The following is a 20,089-nucleotide window of genomic DNA, read 5'->3' as shown; positions in this document are numbered from 1 at the left end:
TCCAGCTGGGTAACATACAGTATTGTTAGATTGTTTTGCAAGGTCTGTAAGGTGTCGGCATTGGCTCAGTACTAGCCCTCTCAGAAGATTGTGGGTTCAAGCCTCATTCCAGAGACTTATTCTAGGCTGACACTTCAATACAGCCATCTTTCAAATGAGATGTTAAACTGAGGCCCCTTGGCCCTCCCAGATGGGTGCTACAAAATATCCCATAATACTATGTGACGAAGAGCTGGAGAGTTCTTCTGATATCCTGACCACTATTTATCCCTGAACTAACATCACGAAAACAAATTATTTGGTCATTTATCTCATAACTATTAGTGGGACCATGCTGTGTGCAATTTGGCTGCTGCGTTTCCTTGCATTACAACAGTAACTACACTTCAAAAGTACTTAATTGCTGTAAAACACTTTGGACATTCTGAGTTTGTGAAAGGTGCTATATAAATGCAAGTTCTATATTTCTTGTACCAAAGTGTATTGTCAACAATGAGCCATCTGGGTATGTTGACATACCGTTTTTAGTTTACAGTTTCTCAGATGCACTTCTTCCTAAGTCAAGTGATATCGTTACTTTGCTATTGATAGTTGTGTATTTATGGAAGTATTGCACTCCACCTTTGTAGTCCTCCCTTCTGTGAAAGTCTGGTTCACTCTATCTCCCTCAAAATCTGCTTTCCAAAAATTTAGTATTTTTGTAGTGTAAGCTTGAATCTGAATTCCACCTTTATATGGACACTATTTCCAAGGTGCTGTCTCATTGATGCTACTTCCAGCATCACCTAGTCTTACTCTATCATGTAACAATCCACAAATCCATCTGGAAACAGGTTTTCTCTCTCATTATTCCCATTATATTCCTCCCAGTTTATCCGAGAAGTTGAAGTCCACCAGAACAATTATATTTGGTCCACCATATACTCTCTTACTTGAATATAAAGTATCAAGTCTAATATCTATCATTAGTTTCTTCCTCTTGGTATCATTTAATTCCACAAACCACTTGGAGGAAGCACTGAGGGGGAAAAAAAAGATATAAGTACTCTGAGTAGGTGACATCAATGTCTGCAACAAAGAGTGGCTTGTTAGTACCACCATTGACTGCCTGAGCTGGCTGAGTCCTTAAAGACATTGCTATCAGATTGGGCCTGTGTCAGGTGGTGAGGGAGTAACTGACCTGAGCTCTTCCTCACGATCCTACCTGTCCACGATAGCATTAGTAGGAGTGACTATCCACCAGTTGTTTTGCAGACAGTATCCAAAATGAGAACATCCTCCATTGTATAGTGTGGGACAAACTACGTACTGATCTAGCAGCCGAATAATGAGCATCCATGAGACATCATGGGTCAACAGCAGCAGCAGAATTGTCATCATCATCATAGGCAGTCCCTTGGAATCGAAGACTTGCTTCCACTCTTAGAATGGATCCTTAGGTGGCTGAACAATCCAATACGAGAGCCACAGTCGTTGAGGGTAAGGGAGGGTGGGACAGGTTTGCCGCGCATTCCTTCCGCTGCCTGTGCTTGTTTTCTGCATGCACTCGGCGATGAGACTCAAGGCGCTCAGCGCCCTCCCAGATGCACTTCCTCCAATTAGAGGGGTCTTTGGCCAGGGACTCCCAGGTGTCGGTGGGGATGCCGCGCTTTATCAGGGAGTCTTTGAGGGTGTCATTGTAACGTTTCCTCTGTCCACCCTTGACTCGTTTTCCATGAAGGAGTTCCGAGTAGAGCGCTTGCTTTGGGAGTCTCATGTCTGGCAGGCGGACACTGGCCTACCCAGCGGAACTGATCAAGTGTGGTCAGTGCTTCAATGCTGGGGATGTTGGCCTGGTCGAGGACGCTAACGTTGGTGCGTCTGTCCAGGGGATTTGTAGGATCTTGCGGAGGCGTCGCTAATGGTATTTCTCCAGCAATTTGAGGTGTCTACTGTACATGGTCCATGCCTCTGAGCCATACAGGAGGGAGGGTATTACTACTGCCCTATAGACCATGAGCTTGGTGGTAGATTTAAAGGCCTGGCCTTCGAACACTCTTTTCTTCAGGCGACCGAAGGCTGCGCTGGTGCATTGGAGGTGGTGTTGAATCTCCTCATCAATGTCTGCTTTTGTTGATGAGAGGCTCCCGGGGTATGGGAAATGGTCCACGTTGTCCAAGGCCGCGCCGTGGATCTTGGTGACTGGGGGCAGTGCTGTGCGGCGGGGGCAGTGCTGTGCGGCAAGGACAGGCTGGTGTCTTACAGATGTTTAGCATAAGGCCCATGCTTTCGTATGCCTCAGTAAATACAACTATATCCTGGAGTTCAGCCTCTGAATGTGCGCAGGTGCAGGCGTCGTCCGCGTATGTAGCTCGGCGACAGAGGTTGGGGTGGTCTTGGACCTGACTTGGAGGTGGCGAAGGTTAAAACAACTTCCCACTGGTTCTGTAGTTTAGCTCCACTCCAAAGTGGAGCTTGTTGACTGTGAGGTGAAGCATGGCAGCAAGGAAGATTGAGAAGAGGGGTGGAGCGATGACGCAGCCCTGTTTGACCCCGATCCGGACATGGATTGGGTCTGTAATAGATCCGTTAGTAAGGATCACGGCCTGTATGTCGTCATGGAGCAGGCAAAGGATGTTGACGATCTTTTGGGGGCATCCGAAACGGAGGAGGACACTCCATAGACCCGCGCGGTTGACAGTGTCAAAGGCCTTTGTAAGGTCAAAGAAGGCCATGTATAAGGGCTGGCGCTGCTCCCTGCAGCTGTCACGCTGCTAAGATCATGTCCGTTATGCCCCGTGGGGGACGAAATCTGCATTGTGACTCTGGGAGGAGCTCCTTGGCCACAGGGAGAAGACAGTTGAGGAGGACTCTAGCGACAACTTTCCCAGTGGCTGATGATAGGGAGATTCCTCTGTAGTTGCCGCAGTCGGACTTGTCCCCATTTTTAAAGATGGTCACGATCACTGCATCTCTGAGATCTCCTGGCATGCCTTCCTCCCTCCAGATGAGAGAGATGAGGTCATGTATCCGCGCCAACTTTAGCGCCTCAACAGGGATTCCATCCGTTCCCATAGCCTTGTTGTTCTTGAGCTGTCTTATGGTTTTTCCTATCTCGTGCAACTGAGGTGGTGGCGGGTCGCATGCTGTGGGATGGAGTCGAGAACACTCTAGTCAGAGGCAGAGTCTCGATTGAGGAGATCTTCGAAGTGCTCCTTCCAGTGGGCCTTGACTGCCTCGGTGTCCTTGATGAGTGTTTCCCCGTTCTTGGCCAGCAGTGGGGTGGGGGCCTTGAGAGTTTGGACCGTAGGTGGCCTTGACAGTCGAATTGTATATCACAACAATCTGTTACGTCATAGACCAGCACATTTTCCATTTCTCCACCACCATCTATTTCGGAGACCAATTCTAGTTCCTCGGAAGAGAGAAGAGCGTGAGGAACAGCACCAGACATAACCTTAATATAAGGTAAAAACCTGGTGAAACTATTCCATAAGGCTACTTGCATGCGAAGTACCAAAAGCAGCATGCTGCAGTCCAAGCTAGGTAGACTCACAATCGGGGATCAGAGCAAAGCTCTGCAGACCTATCATGTCCAGTCGTAAATGGTAGTGGACAATTTTTAAAAATGTATTTATTCACGGGATGTGGGCATCGCTGGCAAGGCCAGCATTTATTGCCCTATGCCTAATTGCCCCAAAGAAGGTGATGGTGAGCTGTTTTTTTGAACCACTGCAGTCAGTGTGGTGAAATTGCTCCCATAGTGCTGTTAGGGAGTTCCGGGTTTTTGACCCAGTGACAATGAAGAAACGGAAATATATTTCCAAATCAGGATGGTGTGTGTCTTGGAGGGGAACTTGGTGGTGGTGTTCCCATGCACGCGTTTCAGAGATGCTGTTGAAAAAGCCTTAGCAAGTTGCTGCAATGCATCTTGTACACAGTACACACTGCAGCCACGTTGTTCCGGTGATGGAGGGAGTGAATGTTTAAGGTGGTGAATGGGGTGCCGATTAAGTGGGCTTCTTTGTCCTGCATCGTGTCTTGAGTGGTGTTGGAGCTGCACTCATCCAGGCAAGTGGAGAGTATTCCATCACGCTCCTGACTTGTGTCTTGTGGTGGTGGAAAGGCTTTGGGGAGTCAGGAAATGAGTCACTCGCCATAGAATACCTCAGCCTCTGTAGCCACAGTATGTATGTGGCTGGTCTGGTTACGTTTCTTGTCAATGGTGAGATTGATGGTGGGGAGTTCAAAGATGGTAATGTCATTGAATGCGATGGTGAGGTGGTTGGATTCTCTCATTGGAGATGGTCATTGCCTGGCACTTGTGTGGCGCGAATTTTACTTGCCGCTTATCAGCCCAAGCCTGAATGTTGTCTAGGTCTTGCTGCATGTGGGCACAGACTGTTTCATTACCTGAGGAATTGTGAATGGAAATGAATACTGCAATAACCAGCGTCCATCTCCACTTCTGACCTTATGATGGAGGGTAGGTCTTGATGAAGCAATTGAAGGTGGTTGGGCTTAGAACACTTCCCTCAGAAACTCTTGCAGTGATGTCCTAGGGCTGAGATGATTGGTCTCCAACAACCATCTTCCTTTGGACTAGGTATGACTCCATTCAGCGGAGAGTTTTCCAAGTGATCCCCATTGACTTCAGTTTTACTAGGGCTCCTTGGTGCTGCACTCTGTCAAATGCAGCCTTGATAAGAACATTCACTCCCACCTCACCAGTTAGGTATCTAATGGGAGGGAAAGGCTCAATGAATGACCCCATCCTCAACCATGATGGAGTCTAGCTGGTGAATGTGAGAAACAACGCTGAAATCATGGATACAAGATAGCTGAATGAGGAGGTGCGAGGAACTGCCCACAAAATCAAGTCAACATTTGGCTGAGCATTGCATCAAGGAGCCAGAGTAAAAGTGATTGGTGGTCAGAAGGGAGACCTTCCAGTCATCCGAGTCATACCTGACCCATAGCAAGGTGGTCCTGTTGAAAGTCAGTCATTGTAGCCGCAATGTTCTACTGTTGTAGAAACTCGGGTCCTTTCCATTTTCAACTCCTGTCAGGTAGGCGTGAGACACTTATCCTTTCTTGCTTTGCAGTCAAATTCTGACTCGTTCTCAATCGATGTGGTGACCACCATCAGGAATTTGAGTCGCTGGACTCTCACCATACTGCAGAGAGAATGGGCAGCCTGGTTCCAAGCCATCAGTTAATGCGCTTTTGACTGAATACTAGGAAGCACAAAATGCAGCCCAGATGTGATATCCCTGCTTTATTTCAGCTCCCTCTTCGCCATAGAGAGACAGAGCATTCATTGGTGCAGTGTAGATTGGGATCTGAATAGAGTGAGGGAATTGAACATGTGCACCCATCCTACATTGCCAGCACCTATCGTCCGACCGAGAATGATAGCTGTGGTTAAGGTCTAAAGTTGTTAAAAATATCCTAGCACTTCCAAAAATGGGGGAGATTGTGGCTGGTGCTTTGGATGGGGATCCCCTATTACGGCTAGTCGGGTACGCAAACCCCTGGTATGTATCTCCACACGCCCGGGCCGGACCAGGCCATTCACATAGCTTCTGAATTTTGGTTGTATAGGTACAACATCCGGAATTCTCGGGATGAAGTACGTTCTGGTTTTCAGACAAGAAAATCAATCGTTTGAAATCCAGAATCCTCGACTGACTCCGTGCCGAGTTTTGAGCGGTGAGGTCCGAAATCCGTCAAAACTTGATTTTCTTGTCTGAAATCCGGAATCCTCGACTGAACCAGATTCGGGATTTTGCCTCAAAAATGTCCGATTTTCGGACAATAATTCCGGACAGCTTCATCAGCTATGCACATAATGTCCGGTTTTCGGAGTTCAGGATTCAGGACGTTGCACCTGTATCTTTTATTTCTCTCATTGCCTCCTTTTGTCTTGCATCATTATCAGTTGAGTCATTTGATCAATTGGAGTTCAGGACTGGAACATCGGGTCCTTCATTGAAACATCTGTGAACTCTTGTGGAAGCAAGTCATCCTCGTTCAAAGGACCGCCTACGATAATGATGATGATTTGATCCTCATCCACTTAATCACTGACTCTTCGCTTTTTTTTTTCTTGTCCCATTTTCCCTGGCTTTGTTCCTCCTTATTAGCTGTTCATTTGTAACATCATCTAGTTCTGATGAAGGGTCATAGACCTGAAATGTTAACCCACCTTCCTTTCCCCACAGATGCTACCTGACCTGCTGAGTATTTATAACATTTTCTTTCAGTATATGGGATCTGTTGAAGTCTTAAGGCCTCTATGATTACTAACTATGTATTATGGTACGATTGGCATTTTACCAAGGCAGCATTTTATGCCTGCATGTTCATGTAGGACAGTGAAGTTACCAGCAGTTCACTCTCAATGCATGGCACTTGATGTCGATTTCACTAGTAAATATGTTCCCTTGGTATGCCCTACATAAGGATATATTGGATGTCACTTTTCACACAAAAATAAATGCCAATAAAAATCCTAAAATCCAATGTAATAAAAAAGTAATTTAACTAATTCAGTCGCCTTGAAACAGATAGCCTTGGTCATAGGCCTTTATTCGGGACTGTTTTTCAGTTGCATGAATTTTGAGCTGTCAGCTTGTTAGATAGACCTAGTGTTCGTTTTTTTGAAGCTGTTTGTCACCGTTTCCGAGTCTCCTAGGTTGATATGTGTAATGCTTCCATTCTGTGGTGTTTGTCATTACTGGTCCAGCATTAAACCCTGCTAAGTTGCTTCTGGTACTTTGTATTTGGGGATTGAACAAAGGGGCAATTTTAGCTATGTTTCTTGTGGTCTTGCGTATTTTGAATGCATTTTGTATTTCATATGCAGGGCTCTCTCAACCCATCTTTTCCCTCTAACCTGGTGTATTTGATTATCTGTTATCTTTATCTTATGTATTTGGCTCATATTAACTTAGTTTCTTCTGCCACTTTCCAAAGAACAGTTGTGTAATTTCCACTGTGGGCTGCGGAGATTACAGGATTCAAATGACTGTTGTAAGCTCATGTGATGGCCTTCATTTTGATTACAGCCTATTAATTTGTACATGGAGGATAACCTACAGTCCATAGCTAGCTATGTTTGTTGTGGTCTTCCCCACTCTTTGAATATAGGCAATGACATTTTGCAGTTCTCATCACATTTGGAAGACATAATCAGGATTCTTTGTGGCAGTGGAGAGTGAAGGTTGCTTCCTTTTGCCAGTTTTACATCTTGATTCTGGATACCATACAGCCACATAATATATTTTTAACCCTATGTTCATTTTCAGTTACCGGCTAATAAGGATGCATTTAGGAAGACATGGAACCCCAAGTACACACTACGGAGTCACTTTGATGGAGTACGTGCATTAGCTTTCCATCCTGTAGAGCCTGTGCTGGTTACAGCCTCTGAAGACCACACTCTTAAGCTTTGGAATCTACAGAAAACTGTCCCTGCCAAAAAGTATGTTTTTTAGTTGCTTTTATAACATTGCATATTTATATGACAGATAGGGGTAGAAATTGGTATATGTTTTGCACATTTTCTGGGTCCAAGTGAGTGCCACAAAGAAGAATTTTTCAGCGGCACGGAACGGCACCCTGTGTGTGTGCAACACCATATTGGTTTGGGCACTTAATAGCCATCCCTGGTGGCCCGCCTGAAACAAATGCAGGCATCATTTAAATGTTAAGGGTCCTGCGCCTGAATCGGGATCCTTTTGTGAAATTAGAGTCCGTGCGCACTTAAAACATCGCTTCCTTAACTCGACCATCAAATCTTCGCAGGAGGCAGCTTTCACCAGTGCTGTTAAAAGGGATTCTTGCCTCTATTTAGTTAAGTCTCTGGATAGTTGTTTTATGCTGTAGGGTCCTTTTGGGGCAAGTTTCTGGCTGTTTTGACAAGTATTCGTCTGTGAGATACTTTTGCAGAGTGAATTTGTGAAGGGCAAGAACTGATTCACAGGATTTGCTTGTTCTCAATTGCTGAACATGGGAATTATGTTGGACTTACCATTGAAGCTCCTAAATCAGAAGGAAGAGCAGCAGCAAGGAAGGTGACAAAGATACAGGGGCTACAAAAAGATGGTGAAGGAGGCATTACAACATATGGGTATTCAGGAATAGAACCTCATACCTGAACTTCACAGAGGAGCAGTGTGGAAGGTGGTTGGAGACAGTCACCTCACTATGCCTTCTGTTGGAGCGAGAATTGGAGCCCAACTCCAGGACATGCACTGCAGGTCACTATGGCCCCAAGTTTCCACACGATAAAAAACGGGCGCCCCTCTGAGTTGGGCGCCCGTTTTTCGTGCCGAAAACGGCGCCGGAAAAAAAACCACACGATTCTGGAGCGCCCTGCAGCTCCATGTTTGCTTGGTGCGGCGCCCAGGGGGGCGGAGCCTACCACTTGCGCCGATTTTGTAAGTGGGAGGGTGCGGGTACCATTTAAATTAGTTTTTCTCCTGCCGGCAACTCTGCGCGTTGGAGCGTTCGCGCACGCGCAGTGTAAAGGAAACATTCGCACTCGGCCATTTTTGTAGTTCTTTGTAGCTGTTTAATTTTTGAACATTTTTTAATAAAAGCACATTGCCATCAGCACTGAGGCTTCTTGCAGCAGTGAGAAGGCTACAGGAAGCCTCAAAGTTGACGCAGTCGTTTCCCGACGGCCTCCCCCCCGCTCCCCCCTGCCGTCGGGGAATGGCTGCTGAACTTGTGAGGCTTCCTGCAGCCTTCTCACTGTCTCCTTCCCCCTCCCCCCCCCCCCCCCCCCCCGCCCGCCGTCTGGAACGGCTTCCTCCCCCCCCCCCCCCCACTGCGTTCGGTCGGTCGGTCGGGCCCGCACTCCCTCCCCGCCCGCCGTCAGGAACGGCTGCCTCCACCCCCCTGCCGTCGGGAACGAATGGCTTCCTCCTCCCCCCCCCCCGTGGGAACGAACGGCTTCCTCCTCCCCCCCCCCCCCCCCCCCCCCGGCGGGAACGAACGGCTTCCTCCCCCCCCCCCCCCCCCCCCCGCGGGAACGAACGGCTGCCTCAACTTGTGAGGCTTCCTGCAGCATTCTCCCTGGCTGAAGCACTTTCACACAGGTAGGAAGATGGTTTATTTAATCTTTTCTTTGCTTATAAATTTTTATTCAGGTTGGATTTATTTGTATAATATCTGTATAAGTATAAATAAGGATTTATTATAGAATGTAATGACTTCCCTTCCCCCCTCTTCCCCCCCCCCCACCTCGTTCTGGACGCCAAATTTGTAACCTGCGCCTGATTTTTTTAATGTGTAGACAAGGTTTTTTCAGTTCTACAAAAATCTTCACTTGCTCCATTCTAAGTTAGTTTGGAGTACGTTTTCACTGTGGAAACTTTGAAATCAGGCGTCAGTGGCCGGACACGCCCGCTTTTGAAGAAAACATTCTGTTCAAAGTGAAACTGTTCTAACTGACGAGAACTGCAGAAAAAAAAATGTGGAGAATTGCGATTTCTAAGATCGTCCGTTCTCCACCAGTTGCTCCTAAAAATCAGGCGCAAATCATGTGGAAACTTGGGCCCCATGACTCTAAACCTTTATCTCTCTGGCTCCTTCTAAGCTGCTTCTGGAGACATCAGCGAAATCAGTCAGTTTGCTGTGCACTCGGTAATACAGAAAGTCGCTGATTCACTGTTTGCAAGCAACAACAGTGTTCCCGAGGGAACCCATGCAGCCAGCTTGTCAGCATTTCAGAGACCATGGTCCAGAACTTAAAGAAGGGTAACTTTGAAGGTATGAGGCGTGAATTGGCTAGGATAGATTGGCGAATGATACTGAAGGGGTTGACTGTGGATGGGCAATGGCAGACATTTAGAGACCGCATGGATGAACTACAACAATTGTACATTCCTGTCTGGCGTAAAAATAAAAAAGGGAAGGTGGCTCAACCGTGGCTATCAAGGGAAATCAGGGATAGCACTAAAGCCAAGGAAGTGGCATACAAATTGGCCAGAAATAGCAGTGAACCCGGGGACTGGGAGAAATTTAGAACTCAGCAGAGGAGGACAAAAGGTTTGATTAGGGCAGGGAAAATGGAGTACGAGAAGAAGCTTGCAGGGAACATTAAGACGGATTACAAAAGTTTCTATAGATATGTAAAGAGAAAAAGGTTAGTAAAGACAAACGTAGGTCCCCTGCAGTCAGAATCAGGGGAAGTCATAACGGGGAACAAAGAAATGGCGGACCAATTGAACAAGTACTTTGGTTTGGTATTCACTGAGGAGGACACAAACAACCTTCCGGATATAAAAGGGGTCGGAGGGTCTAGTAAGGAGGAGGAACTGAGGGAAATCCTTATTAGTCAGGAAATTGATGGGATTGAAGGCCGATAAATCCCCAGGGCCTGATGGACTGCATCCCAGAGTACTTAAGGAGGTGGCCTTGGAAATAGTGGATGCATTGACAGTCATTTTCCAACATTCCATTGACTCTGGATCAGTTCCTATGGAGTGGAGGGTAGCCAATGTAACCCCACTTTTTAAAAAAGGAGGGAGAGAGAAAACAGGGAATTATAGACCGGTCAGCCTGACATCGGTAGTGGGTAAAATGATGGAATCAATTATTAAGGATGTCATAGCAGTGCATTTGGAAAGAGGTAATATGATAGGTCCAAGTCAGCATGGATTTGTGAAAGGGAAATCATGCTTGACAAATCTTCAGGAATTTTTTGAGGATGTTTCCAGTAGAGTGGACAAGGGAGAACCAGTTGATGTGGTATATTTGGACTTTCAGAAGGCTTTCGACAAGGTCCCACACAAGAGATTAATGTGCAAAGTTAAAGCACATGGGATTGGGGCTGACATGGATTGAGAACTGGTTGTCAGACAGGAAGCAAAGAGTAGGAGTAAATGGGGACTTTTCAGAATGGCAGGCAGTGACTAGTGGGGTACAGCAAGGTTCTGTGCTGGGGCCCCAGCTGTTTACACTGTACATTAATGATTTAGACGAGGGGATTAAATGTAGTATCTCCAAATTTGCGGATGACACTAAGTTGGGTGGCAGTGTGAGCTGCGAGGAGGATGCTATGAGGCTGCAGAGCGACTTGGATAGGTTAGGTGATTGGGCAAATGCATGGCAGATGAAGTATAATGTGGATAAATGTGAGGTTATCCACTTTGGTGGTAAAAACAGAGAGACAGACTATTATCTGAATGGTGACAGATTAGGAAAAGGGGAGGTGCAAAGAGACCTGGGTGTCATGGTACATCAGTCATTGAAGGTTGGCATGCAGGTACAGCAGGCGGTTAAGAAAGCAAATGGCATGTTGGCCTTCATAGCGAGGGGATTTGAGTACAGGGGCAGGGAGGTGTTGCTACAATTGTACAGGGCCTTGGTGAGGCCACACCTGGAGTATTGTGCACAGTTTTGGTCTCCTAACCTGAGGAAGGACATTCTTGCTATTGAGGGAGTGCAGCGAAGGTTCACCAGACTGATTCCCGGGATGGCGGGACTGACCTATCAAGAAAGACTGGATCAACTGGGCTTGTATTCACTGGAGTTCAGAAGAATGAGAGGGGACCTCATAGAAACGTTTAAAATTCTGACGGGGTTAGACTGGTTAGATGCAGGAAGAATGTTCCCAATGTTGGGGAAGTCCAGAACCAGGGGACACAGTCTAAGGATAAGGGGGAAGCCATTTAGGACCGAGATGAGGAGGAATTTCTTCACCCAGAGAGTGGTGAACCTGTGGAATTCTCTACCACAGAAAGTTTTTGAGGCCAATTCACTAAATATATTCAAAAAGGAGTTAGATGAAGTCCTTACTACTAGGGGAATCAAGGGGTATGGTGAGAAAGCAGGAATGGGGTACTGAAGTTGCGTGTTCAGCCATGGACTCATTGAATGGCGGTGCAGGCTAGAAGGGCCGAATGGCCTACTCCTGCACCTAGTTTCTATGTTTCTATTTCAATGTAAAAAAACACGCTGCACGATATTTTGAATGGCCCGCGCGCGCAGGGCTAAAAAAAATTACAGGGAACATAAATCAATAGTTCATTATCTTACCCATGAAGGCTGATAAGCAGGAAGAAAGAGCACTGGGATTTACCTGCATTGCTTATTCCCATAGGTGCAGGACTTTATCAACTGCATGTACGTAGACTTGTATGCTTCCCATCACAAACCAGCACGTTTCTCAAGAAGGGCTTACATTTGCTAAATGTTCAACTTATTTTCGACCACAGGCAGTAACTTGTGTAGGTCTGTGCCCATTTTTCTGGCTGTAGTCATGATGCTTTCATAGGTCCCAGTCCTCAATAATCTCTCTTCCACCCAGTTGAAAAGCTGGCTGCTAGGGGACAAGGGCTATCCCCACACCAACTGGCTCATGACTCCTCTTGGGAATTTGAACACAGGCACTTGGCATCAGTATAATGAGAGCCATGTAGCAACAAGGGTTCTGTTTGAGGAAACCATTGTCGTTCTGAAACACCAGATCCATTGTCTGGACAGCTTGGGAGCAATCCTTAAGCACAGCCCGGAGCAATTGTCAAATAATAAAAAATAAAGTCTTGTATTTATATAGCACCTTTCATGACCTTAGGACATTCCAAAGCGCTCTACAGCCAATGAAGTACTTTTAAAGTGTAGTTACTGTTGTAATGTAGGAAACACGGCAGCCAGTTTGCACACAGTAAACTCCCATGAACAGCAGTGTGATAATGACAAGATAATCTGTTTTAGTGATGTTGATTGAGGGATAAATATTTGGCCAGGACAGTGGGGATAACTCCCCTGCTCTTCAAAATAGTGCCATGGGATCTTTCACATCAACCTTAGAGAGTAGGTGGGGCCTTGGTTTAACATCTCATCCGGAAGATTGCATTTCTGACAGTGCCACATGTCCTCTACTGCACTGCAATGTCAGTCTAGACTTTCATGCTCAAGTCTCTGGAATGGGACTTGAACCTACAACTTTCTGACTGAGGCAAGAGTGCTACCAATTGAGCCAAAGCTAATCGTTTGCCGCATGCTCTACAATCTTGCTATAGAAAGTGGAGTTGCCATAGAGCTGCCTGAGGAGGAAGACGTGGAACAGGCAGATGAGGAACCGGAGGATGCAGAGAGAGCGCACAACCCAGTAGTGTTGCGAGCTGTCAGAGCTAATAAGATTATTGAGGAGTAATTTTCCTGAATGATCCTTCCCCTGCCTAGGACACTAACGCTCCCTTCTTCCATCTGACCCAGTCCTGATGCTCACCAAAGCAATGTCCTCAAACAGTATAACTTCATGGGCATTAAGATTATGAAGACCAACAGCTAAACCAAAACAAAACACTTTACTTCACTATTCCAAAAGACTCCATTCTTTGATTTGACAATTCATTACATGACTACTGCCTATTTACAAATTAGAAAGAAAGACTTGGATTTATATAGCGCCTTTCACGACCACCGGATGTTTCAAAGCGTTTTACAGCCAATGAAGTACTTTTTTTTGAGTGTAGTCACTGTTGTATTGTGGGAAACATTACCCTTATGCAAAGCCCTAGTACCTCTCTGTGTATTGGTTACCTATTATAGTGCTCCTACGAGATGGTTTTCCAGTGGCTACAGCTTGGGATTTAGAAGACTGCCGAATCTTTGGTTGAAGGCACTTGAGATGGCCATGGTGGCAACCTCGAGGAGCTGTTGGCATGTGGGCATGCCTCCATATGCAGATCTCTCTAGCCTACCTTCTAAACCTCACACCATGCCAGTCCATGAGCTGGTGTCTGAAAGTCCATAGGTTGAGTACGACATCCTATTCTGCAATGCTGCTTTCTTCCTTAAGAGGTGTGTGGAGCCTCTGGATCTTAAATGGAAGAAAGGGGCAAGGGTTAGCATTTAGTGCCATGTGTAAGCAGAGACAGTGGAGTGGCTTCTGAAAGTAGCAGCAATTTATCATGCATAATGTGTAAATGTGAGATTTAAGTAGTAAGGTAATAAGGGACACTGGTTTAAAACCCTACAGGACTTGTCCTCCAGCCTCACCAGATGCAAGGCTCCTGATGTACCTTCTGCCCACGATTCCATCACTCGCTCTTCCTGTGGAGACAGCACATGGATGAAGAGTGGTTTTCTCCTGTGGCTGCCTGCTCCCTGTTATTGTGTGTGAGCTTGCTCTGTAGGGAAGAAGGAAGTATGTCAGTTTTAGAGTAGTACAAAGTTTGACGATGTTAAGATAGAATAGTGCTGGTGCATGAACAATGGCAGAGATGTGAGGAGGTGAAGGAAGTAATAGTGAAGAGAGGAGCTGGTGCAGAGTGGTGCTTTAAGAGCGAAAGAAGAGGAGTGAAGTGTTCTGCAGTGATAGGAGGGAAGGGTTGTGTGTGTTGGGGTAACTTAGTGGAATTCTAAGCAGAGTGTAATGAAAGATATGAGTTAGGAGGTTTACCTTAGCTATTCTTGTGAGGTTATTGAACTTCCTCCTGCATTGCAGCCATGTTCTGAAAATGATACTTCTGGTACTGACCCACTCTCCCACCTCTGCACAATCGTGCCAGGCAACTTGCTTTGATATATTCCTGCCGCTGGTGGATAGAAGATTCCCTCCTCCCGCCAACATCCTCCACCAATACATCCAACACAGTGTTAGAAAAATGAGGGGCCCATTCAGATTTGCCGTTGTCCACAATCCTCAGTTATAGTTGTCCACAGCCAAAGTGCACCTCTCCTTTAATAGGTGCAGGCCTCCTTTAAGTGGTGTCAGCAATGCGCTATGTTGACGCCCCGCCATTGGGCGAGCTGCCAATAAACAGCATGAGTAGTGCTTGAAGCCTGTCTATTTTATTTAAATTAATCAATGAGAACATTTTGGGGTGTTAGTTGCGTCCACATGCTCCGAATGCGGTGCCCATTCTACACCCAAAAATGCGCTTAAACCAATTTCTACCCCATAGATTCCATGAATTTACAATTGTACAAGAATCAGGGTGCAAACGATGAAGGTGTGTGGCTTGTGCAAAATTAAAATATAAATACATTTTTTTTTGTGGTAATCATAGCTTGAGGAAGGGTTGTTGTAGTAGTTATTTTATTTACTTGTTTTGTTTCCTCTGCTCTGTGCTCATAAGGACTTGGTAAGGTTATGTACACAGATGATGGAAAATTATCTACGCTCAACCACTTCATGGCACAATGCAACCTTGTTTTTGCGTATTGTCAACTGTCAATCTTTCTGATTGAAGTATTGGGTGTATTTTGTTTTTCAGTGAAAACTGTTCAGTAAAATCAAAAGCTTGCCGATTTTTACAGCTAGTTTCAGTGCTCCCATCATTAAACCCAACCACACAAAAGCATGGGTCAGAAGTCAGTTATTACACTGTGTTCTGACTTGCACTCTCTAAGCATTTAAGAAAATGCTGTTAGCCTTGATTAGCTTATACAGGGTTTAAGAAAATAAGGATATCTCAACAACAATGTGGATGAAATGCGATCTGGTCTATGGAGTACAAAATGTTATTGTCTAGTTTTGAAAGGAAAGGAAAGACCACGTACAAATGAATATGATGTGAAAACAAATGTTGTAAGGAAAAAGATTGGTCAGGATATTCTGGGAGATCTGCTTGATTGGAACTAAAACTAGCAGCTAAATTTATTGGAATGAAAAGACGCAATTGCTTATAACTACAATTTAGAAACTGCCAAAGAACAGTTGTGTAATTCTAGTGTGGGCTGGGAAGATCACAGAATTCAAATGACTTCAAATGACTGTTGTAAGAATGAGCCCATGTGATGGCCACTATTTTGATTACAGCCTATTCATTTGTACGTGGTCTTTCCTTTCCTTTCAAACTAGGCAATAACATTTTGTAGTTCTCAGTACATTTGGGAGACACTGCAATCAAGATTCTACATTCAATCCAGCAAGTAAAATGTTTGTATTGTAATATGCAGGCATATTCCGTAGTTTCTATAAACACCAAATGTCATAGATTTCTACTCAAATAACATCATTGGCTCATTGATCATATTTGGGAATCACAGTAGTCCTTAAGACTCCAGAATGTTAAGGAAGTACAAATACTATAGTACAAAAGCAAAATACGGCAGATGCTGAAAATCTGAAATAAAACCAAATACTATATTATTGAGCAGAGTAATACCAGAGATATGGGCAGTAATCTGTGAAAGATGGCAATCCTCCGTCTCGAAAGAAGATGGTGTAAGCGCCAAAGCAGTTCAGTTACTTTGACACGTTGCAACATTATAAGTGACTGAACAGTCCAATTCTCGAGCTGCAGTCCTTGTCACAGATCGTGCAAGCGTAAATCACGGCAACGTGAAGAAGCGGCACAATATTCACTCTTGAAGCCTGATACTCTTTCCTCCTTGTTCTCTTCTCTTCAATCTCTTTGCAGCCCAATGCAGCCCAGCCATCCAATGTGGCCTGTTGTTAGATATATCTTTCCAGCTTGTGATATAGATGTTAAAAATGTCTTTAAACCTGAGCCTTCGTCATCCCAGCAGCCTTGAAGTATCTCAAAGTTCTCAATATAAAAAATCCTTTGGAATATGCCCATCTTCCACCTGATATAGATGACTAAACCATTGAGGGTGCCTTTGGTTGAGAAGTTATTAGGCTTGGCAACTTACCTCCCTGAAGTACTTTGGAGTCAGGAACTTTGTCTTCCAACTTGATATTTAGAATACAGCATCGATGAAAGATTTTATTTCTCTTGCCTGTTGAAGATGGTCCAGGTTTCACTGCCATGCAACAGTGTGCTCAGAACACACATCTTGGTGTTCAATGTTAATTTCCTACTATTCCACATAGGCTTAGTAAATTGGCCGAATGCGGGTGCTGCCTTTCTGATGCAAGTGTTTAACTCATCTTCTCGAGATAAGAAATACAATACAGTTGATCCTATGTAGCAAAATTTGTGTACAACGTCTAACATGGTGTTAGCTTTTGAAACTTCTGGTGCATCCAGTACATAGGAACAAGAGTAGGTCATTCAGCCCCTCGAACCTGTTCCACCATTCAATTAGCTCATGGCTGATCTGTATCTCAATTTCATTTACCAACCTTGCTTTCCTTACCTAACAAAAATACATGGATTTCAGTTTTGAAAATTTCCAATTGACTCAACATCCACCGGGGGGGCGGTGAGTTCCAGTTGTCCACTACCTTTTGTGTTTAAAAATTGCTTCCTGATTTCACTCCTAAATAGCCCAGCTCTAATTTTAAATATCCACCATAGTAGTGAACTCCTCAAGAAAATCAACTAGATTATTTAGTCATGACTGGTCTGCATAAACTCATGCTGACTCACTTTTATCAGTTGACACTTGTCCAAGTGCTCAGTCACTCTGCCGAATGATGGATTCCAGTAACTTAATCACAATTGATGTTAAACTGACAAGTCTGCAGTTACCTGGTTTCTCCCTCTCTTCCTTCTGAAACAATGGAGTGACATTTGCAATTTTCCAATCCAAAGGCGCATTTCCTGAATCTAGAGAGCTTTGGAAAGTTATGAATATTACATCTGCAATTTCCTCACATTTCTTTTTACACCCTGGAGTGGAAACCATCAGTGTCCTTATTTTCTCCATTAACGTTATTTTACTTGTATTAATTCTACTAAGTCCCTCCCCTTGCTTATTTTTAGGTTCCCTTGTACTGTTGGTATTTTGTTCTCTTCCTCCACTGTGAAAATGGATGCAAAGTACTCATTGAACAAAATTACCATTTTTTTTTATTATCCATTATTTCTTGCGTCCTTTTAGTGAACCCACATTACCTTTTACCGTTCTGTTTATCTTGATGTATTTATAAAATCACTTGCTGTTAGCTTTAATGTCCCTTGCAACTTTTTTCATATTCCATTTTTGTACCTCTTTTCTTTGTATCGCTTTGTTGTTTTTCTATTTTAAGCCTTTTAATTTAGTTTCATACTGACTCTCACCTCATTTGTTGACCATGGTTGCTTAACTGCCTTTGCCTTTTAGTGGTTTTGTATCGTACCAAATACTTCTTTGAATACTTCCCACTGTTTGCCTGTATGTTTACCCATTAACAGTTCAGCCTAGTTTACTATAATCTATTTATTTTTCATCCCTTCAAAGTTTGCGTTACTTAAATTTAAAACTTTATTTGTGACTCTCCCTTCTCCCTCTCAAACCCAATATCAAATTCAATCATATTATGATCACTATTTGCAAGATGCTCCTTTACTGTCAAATTTTAACTAATTCTGGTTTGTTACTCATTACTAAATCAAGTATGGCCTGTTTCCTTGTTGGTTCAGCAAGTATTTGCATTCTCTACTTATAATTGTGATATTTTTAAAACTAAATATAAATGAATAAAGCTGCTTTCTTGACCATGCAAGATATATACATAGAATATTGTGCATAAATTACTTAGCTATATTGCATTTTCTTAGCAATCATTGGATTGCTCTCATAATCTCTCATAATCTGTACAAATATTAACCAGATCCTATTTGGCGTTTTCCAATACAAACTATTCAAAGTTAAAAGCTTTCATATTTGTTCATAGGGCAACCAATTTGGTATAAAGAATAAATATACTTATGCTGCATTTGAGAAACATAGTTACATCCATTGAAAGCATCACGTGCTTACACCACTCTTTGTACAACCAGGCAGAGTCTCTAATACACCCGTATAGCAAAATTATAGCCGTCATTGAAAACATGTTTGTTGCTTCCAGAAGTTGCAATGTAGCAGGAGTTTGTCTGGGATATGTATTTGCATAATTTGTATGCTTATATATGCTCATATAAAACCTCAACGCATTTCTGGGACACCTGAATTCAACTATTTATTGTAAAGTTCATATCCTTCTCCTTAGCCAGCAAATTGTGATTTATAAATGATAGCTTTTGCAAAAGTGAATTTAACCAATACAACCTTGCAGTATGTCTGGTCATTTATTGTGAGCTGCTGCGGCTCTGCTAAATTTTTGTCTTTGCCCCTTAATGGAAACAAATGCAATGTGCCACAATCCTGATTTCTCTTTCTCTCCATCACCCCACCCCACCTCACCCCAATTGGGAGATAAGTGTTCTAATTTTTTTTTACTGCCGGTTCTGTGTCCCCTTTCTCTACAGCGAAAGGCGCACTGCAGTCAACCCAAAATAGAAAGGTAAGTAATACTTTTAATTTGCACCAAAAAAACACGCTCCGACATGGAGGGTTATTCTGAACTGGGCTTCGTTCAAAATAAAATCAATCTTAAAAGAAATTCTATTCAATTTTGTAAATTACCTCATAAAATGCAGATGAGAGGGTCCACTTTCATCTCTTAAAATTCTTAGGGAGAAGGAATCTTGCTTATACTGCAAGAATTAAGAGTCTCTGCAGCTCTATGTACAATGTACAGGAGCCTAAAATATGATGAAATGACTCCAGATCTGATAAATATTTCTTCACTTACGTTTTGTTTTTTGTTTCGTGTTTTGCTCACTGTGTTCCTTGTTCTTTTACACCTTATTTGCTGTCCCTTTTGTTGGATTTTTCTCTCTTCACCCTCACACTTACAGCATTTTCATTTAATTTGTTTCACTCTTGGTTACATGTCATTGTTCCTACTTATTTGGTTTGACCTGCTCTGTTCCTTATTTTCTTCCACTGTTGCAACTTTGGTGCCGAGCATTTATTTTGTTTTGGTGAATTTCATCCATCCTCCTTTACTGAGCCAAAGTAGCCATTATTTACATTATTCTTTGGAATTGGTTATTGATGGGCTATTCAGCTGTGAGGTGGGGAAAAGGTTAGCATAGCTCAACCCTATTCAATTGCCACCTGATGTCTACACACAGGCACTTTCAATAGAGATGCTTGGATACCAAATTCATGAAGTTGATTGTAGCTAACTCAAGTGCTAATTCAGTATGTACTAGAAATCGAATCCAAGGAACTCGCTCACTTCATATTATCCTGTACCTCATTGGATGAAACCAGTGTGCCATTAGTGAAGCTGTCAAAATTTGTACTTTTATATATTTTTTTCATAATTGTTTGTTTTATTCCTTGAGTATATTCTGAATGGTGTTATTCAAATAAGTAGGGTTTGCTGCTGACACACCTCCAAGGGAAGAGTCTTCAATCGCTG

General features: G+C 43.8%; 1 protein-coding gene across 4 annotated transcripts in view; it reads left to right on the top strand.

Annotated features, from left to right (window-relative positions):
* The window catches only part of strn3 (striatin, calmodulin binding protein 3), a 231,786-nt gene that overhangs the window by 192,641 nt on the left and 19,056 nt on the right, over positions 1-20,089 (top strand). For all 4 annotated transcript variants that reach the window (XM_070879022.1, XM_070879025.1, XM_070879024.1 and 1 more), the window contains one exon: positions 7,290-7,465. In XM_070879022.1, the coding sequence (XP_070735123.1) occupies positions 7,290-7,465 (176 nt within the window). The remainder of the gene's footprint in view (positions 1-7,289; positions 7,466-20,089) is intronic.

The sequence above is a fragment of the Pristiophorus japonicus genome, chromosome 4, assembly GCF_044704955.1.
Source record: "Pristiophorus japonicus isolate sPriJap1 chromosome 4, sPriJap1.hap1, whole genome shotgun sequence".
In the NCBI taxonomy this organism is placed as follows: Eukaryota; Metazoa; Chordata; class Chondrichthyes; family Pristiophoridae; genus Pristiophorus; species Pristiophorus japonicus.
Note: the sequence above shows the minus strand (reverse complement) of the source record. Positions and strands in the feature narration are given on the sequence as shown.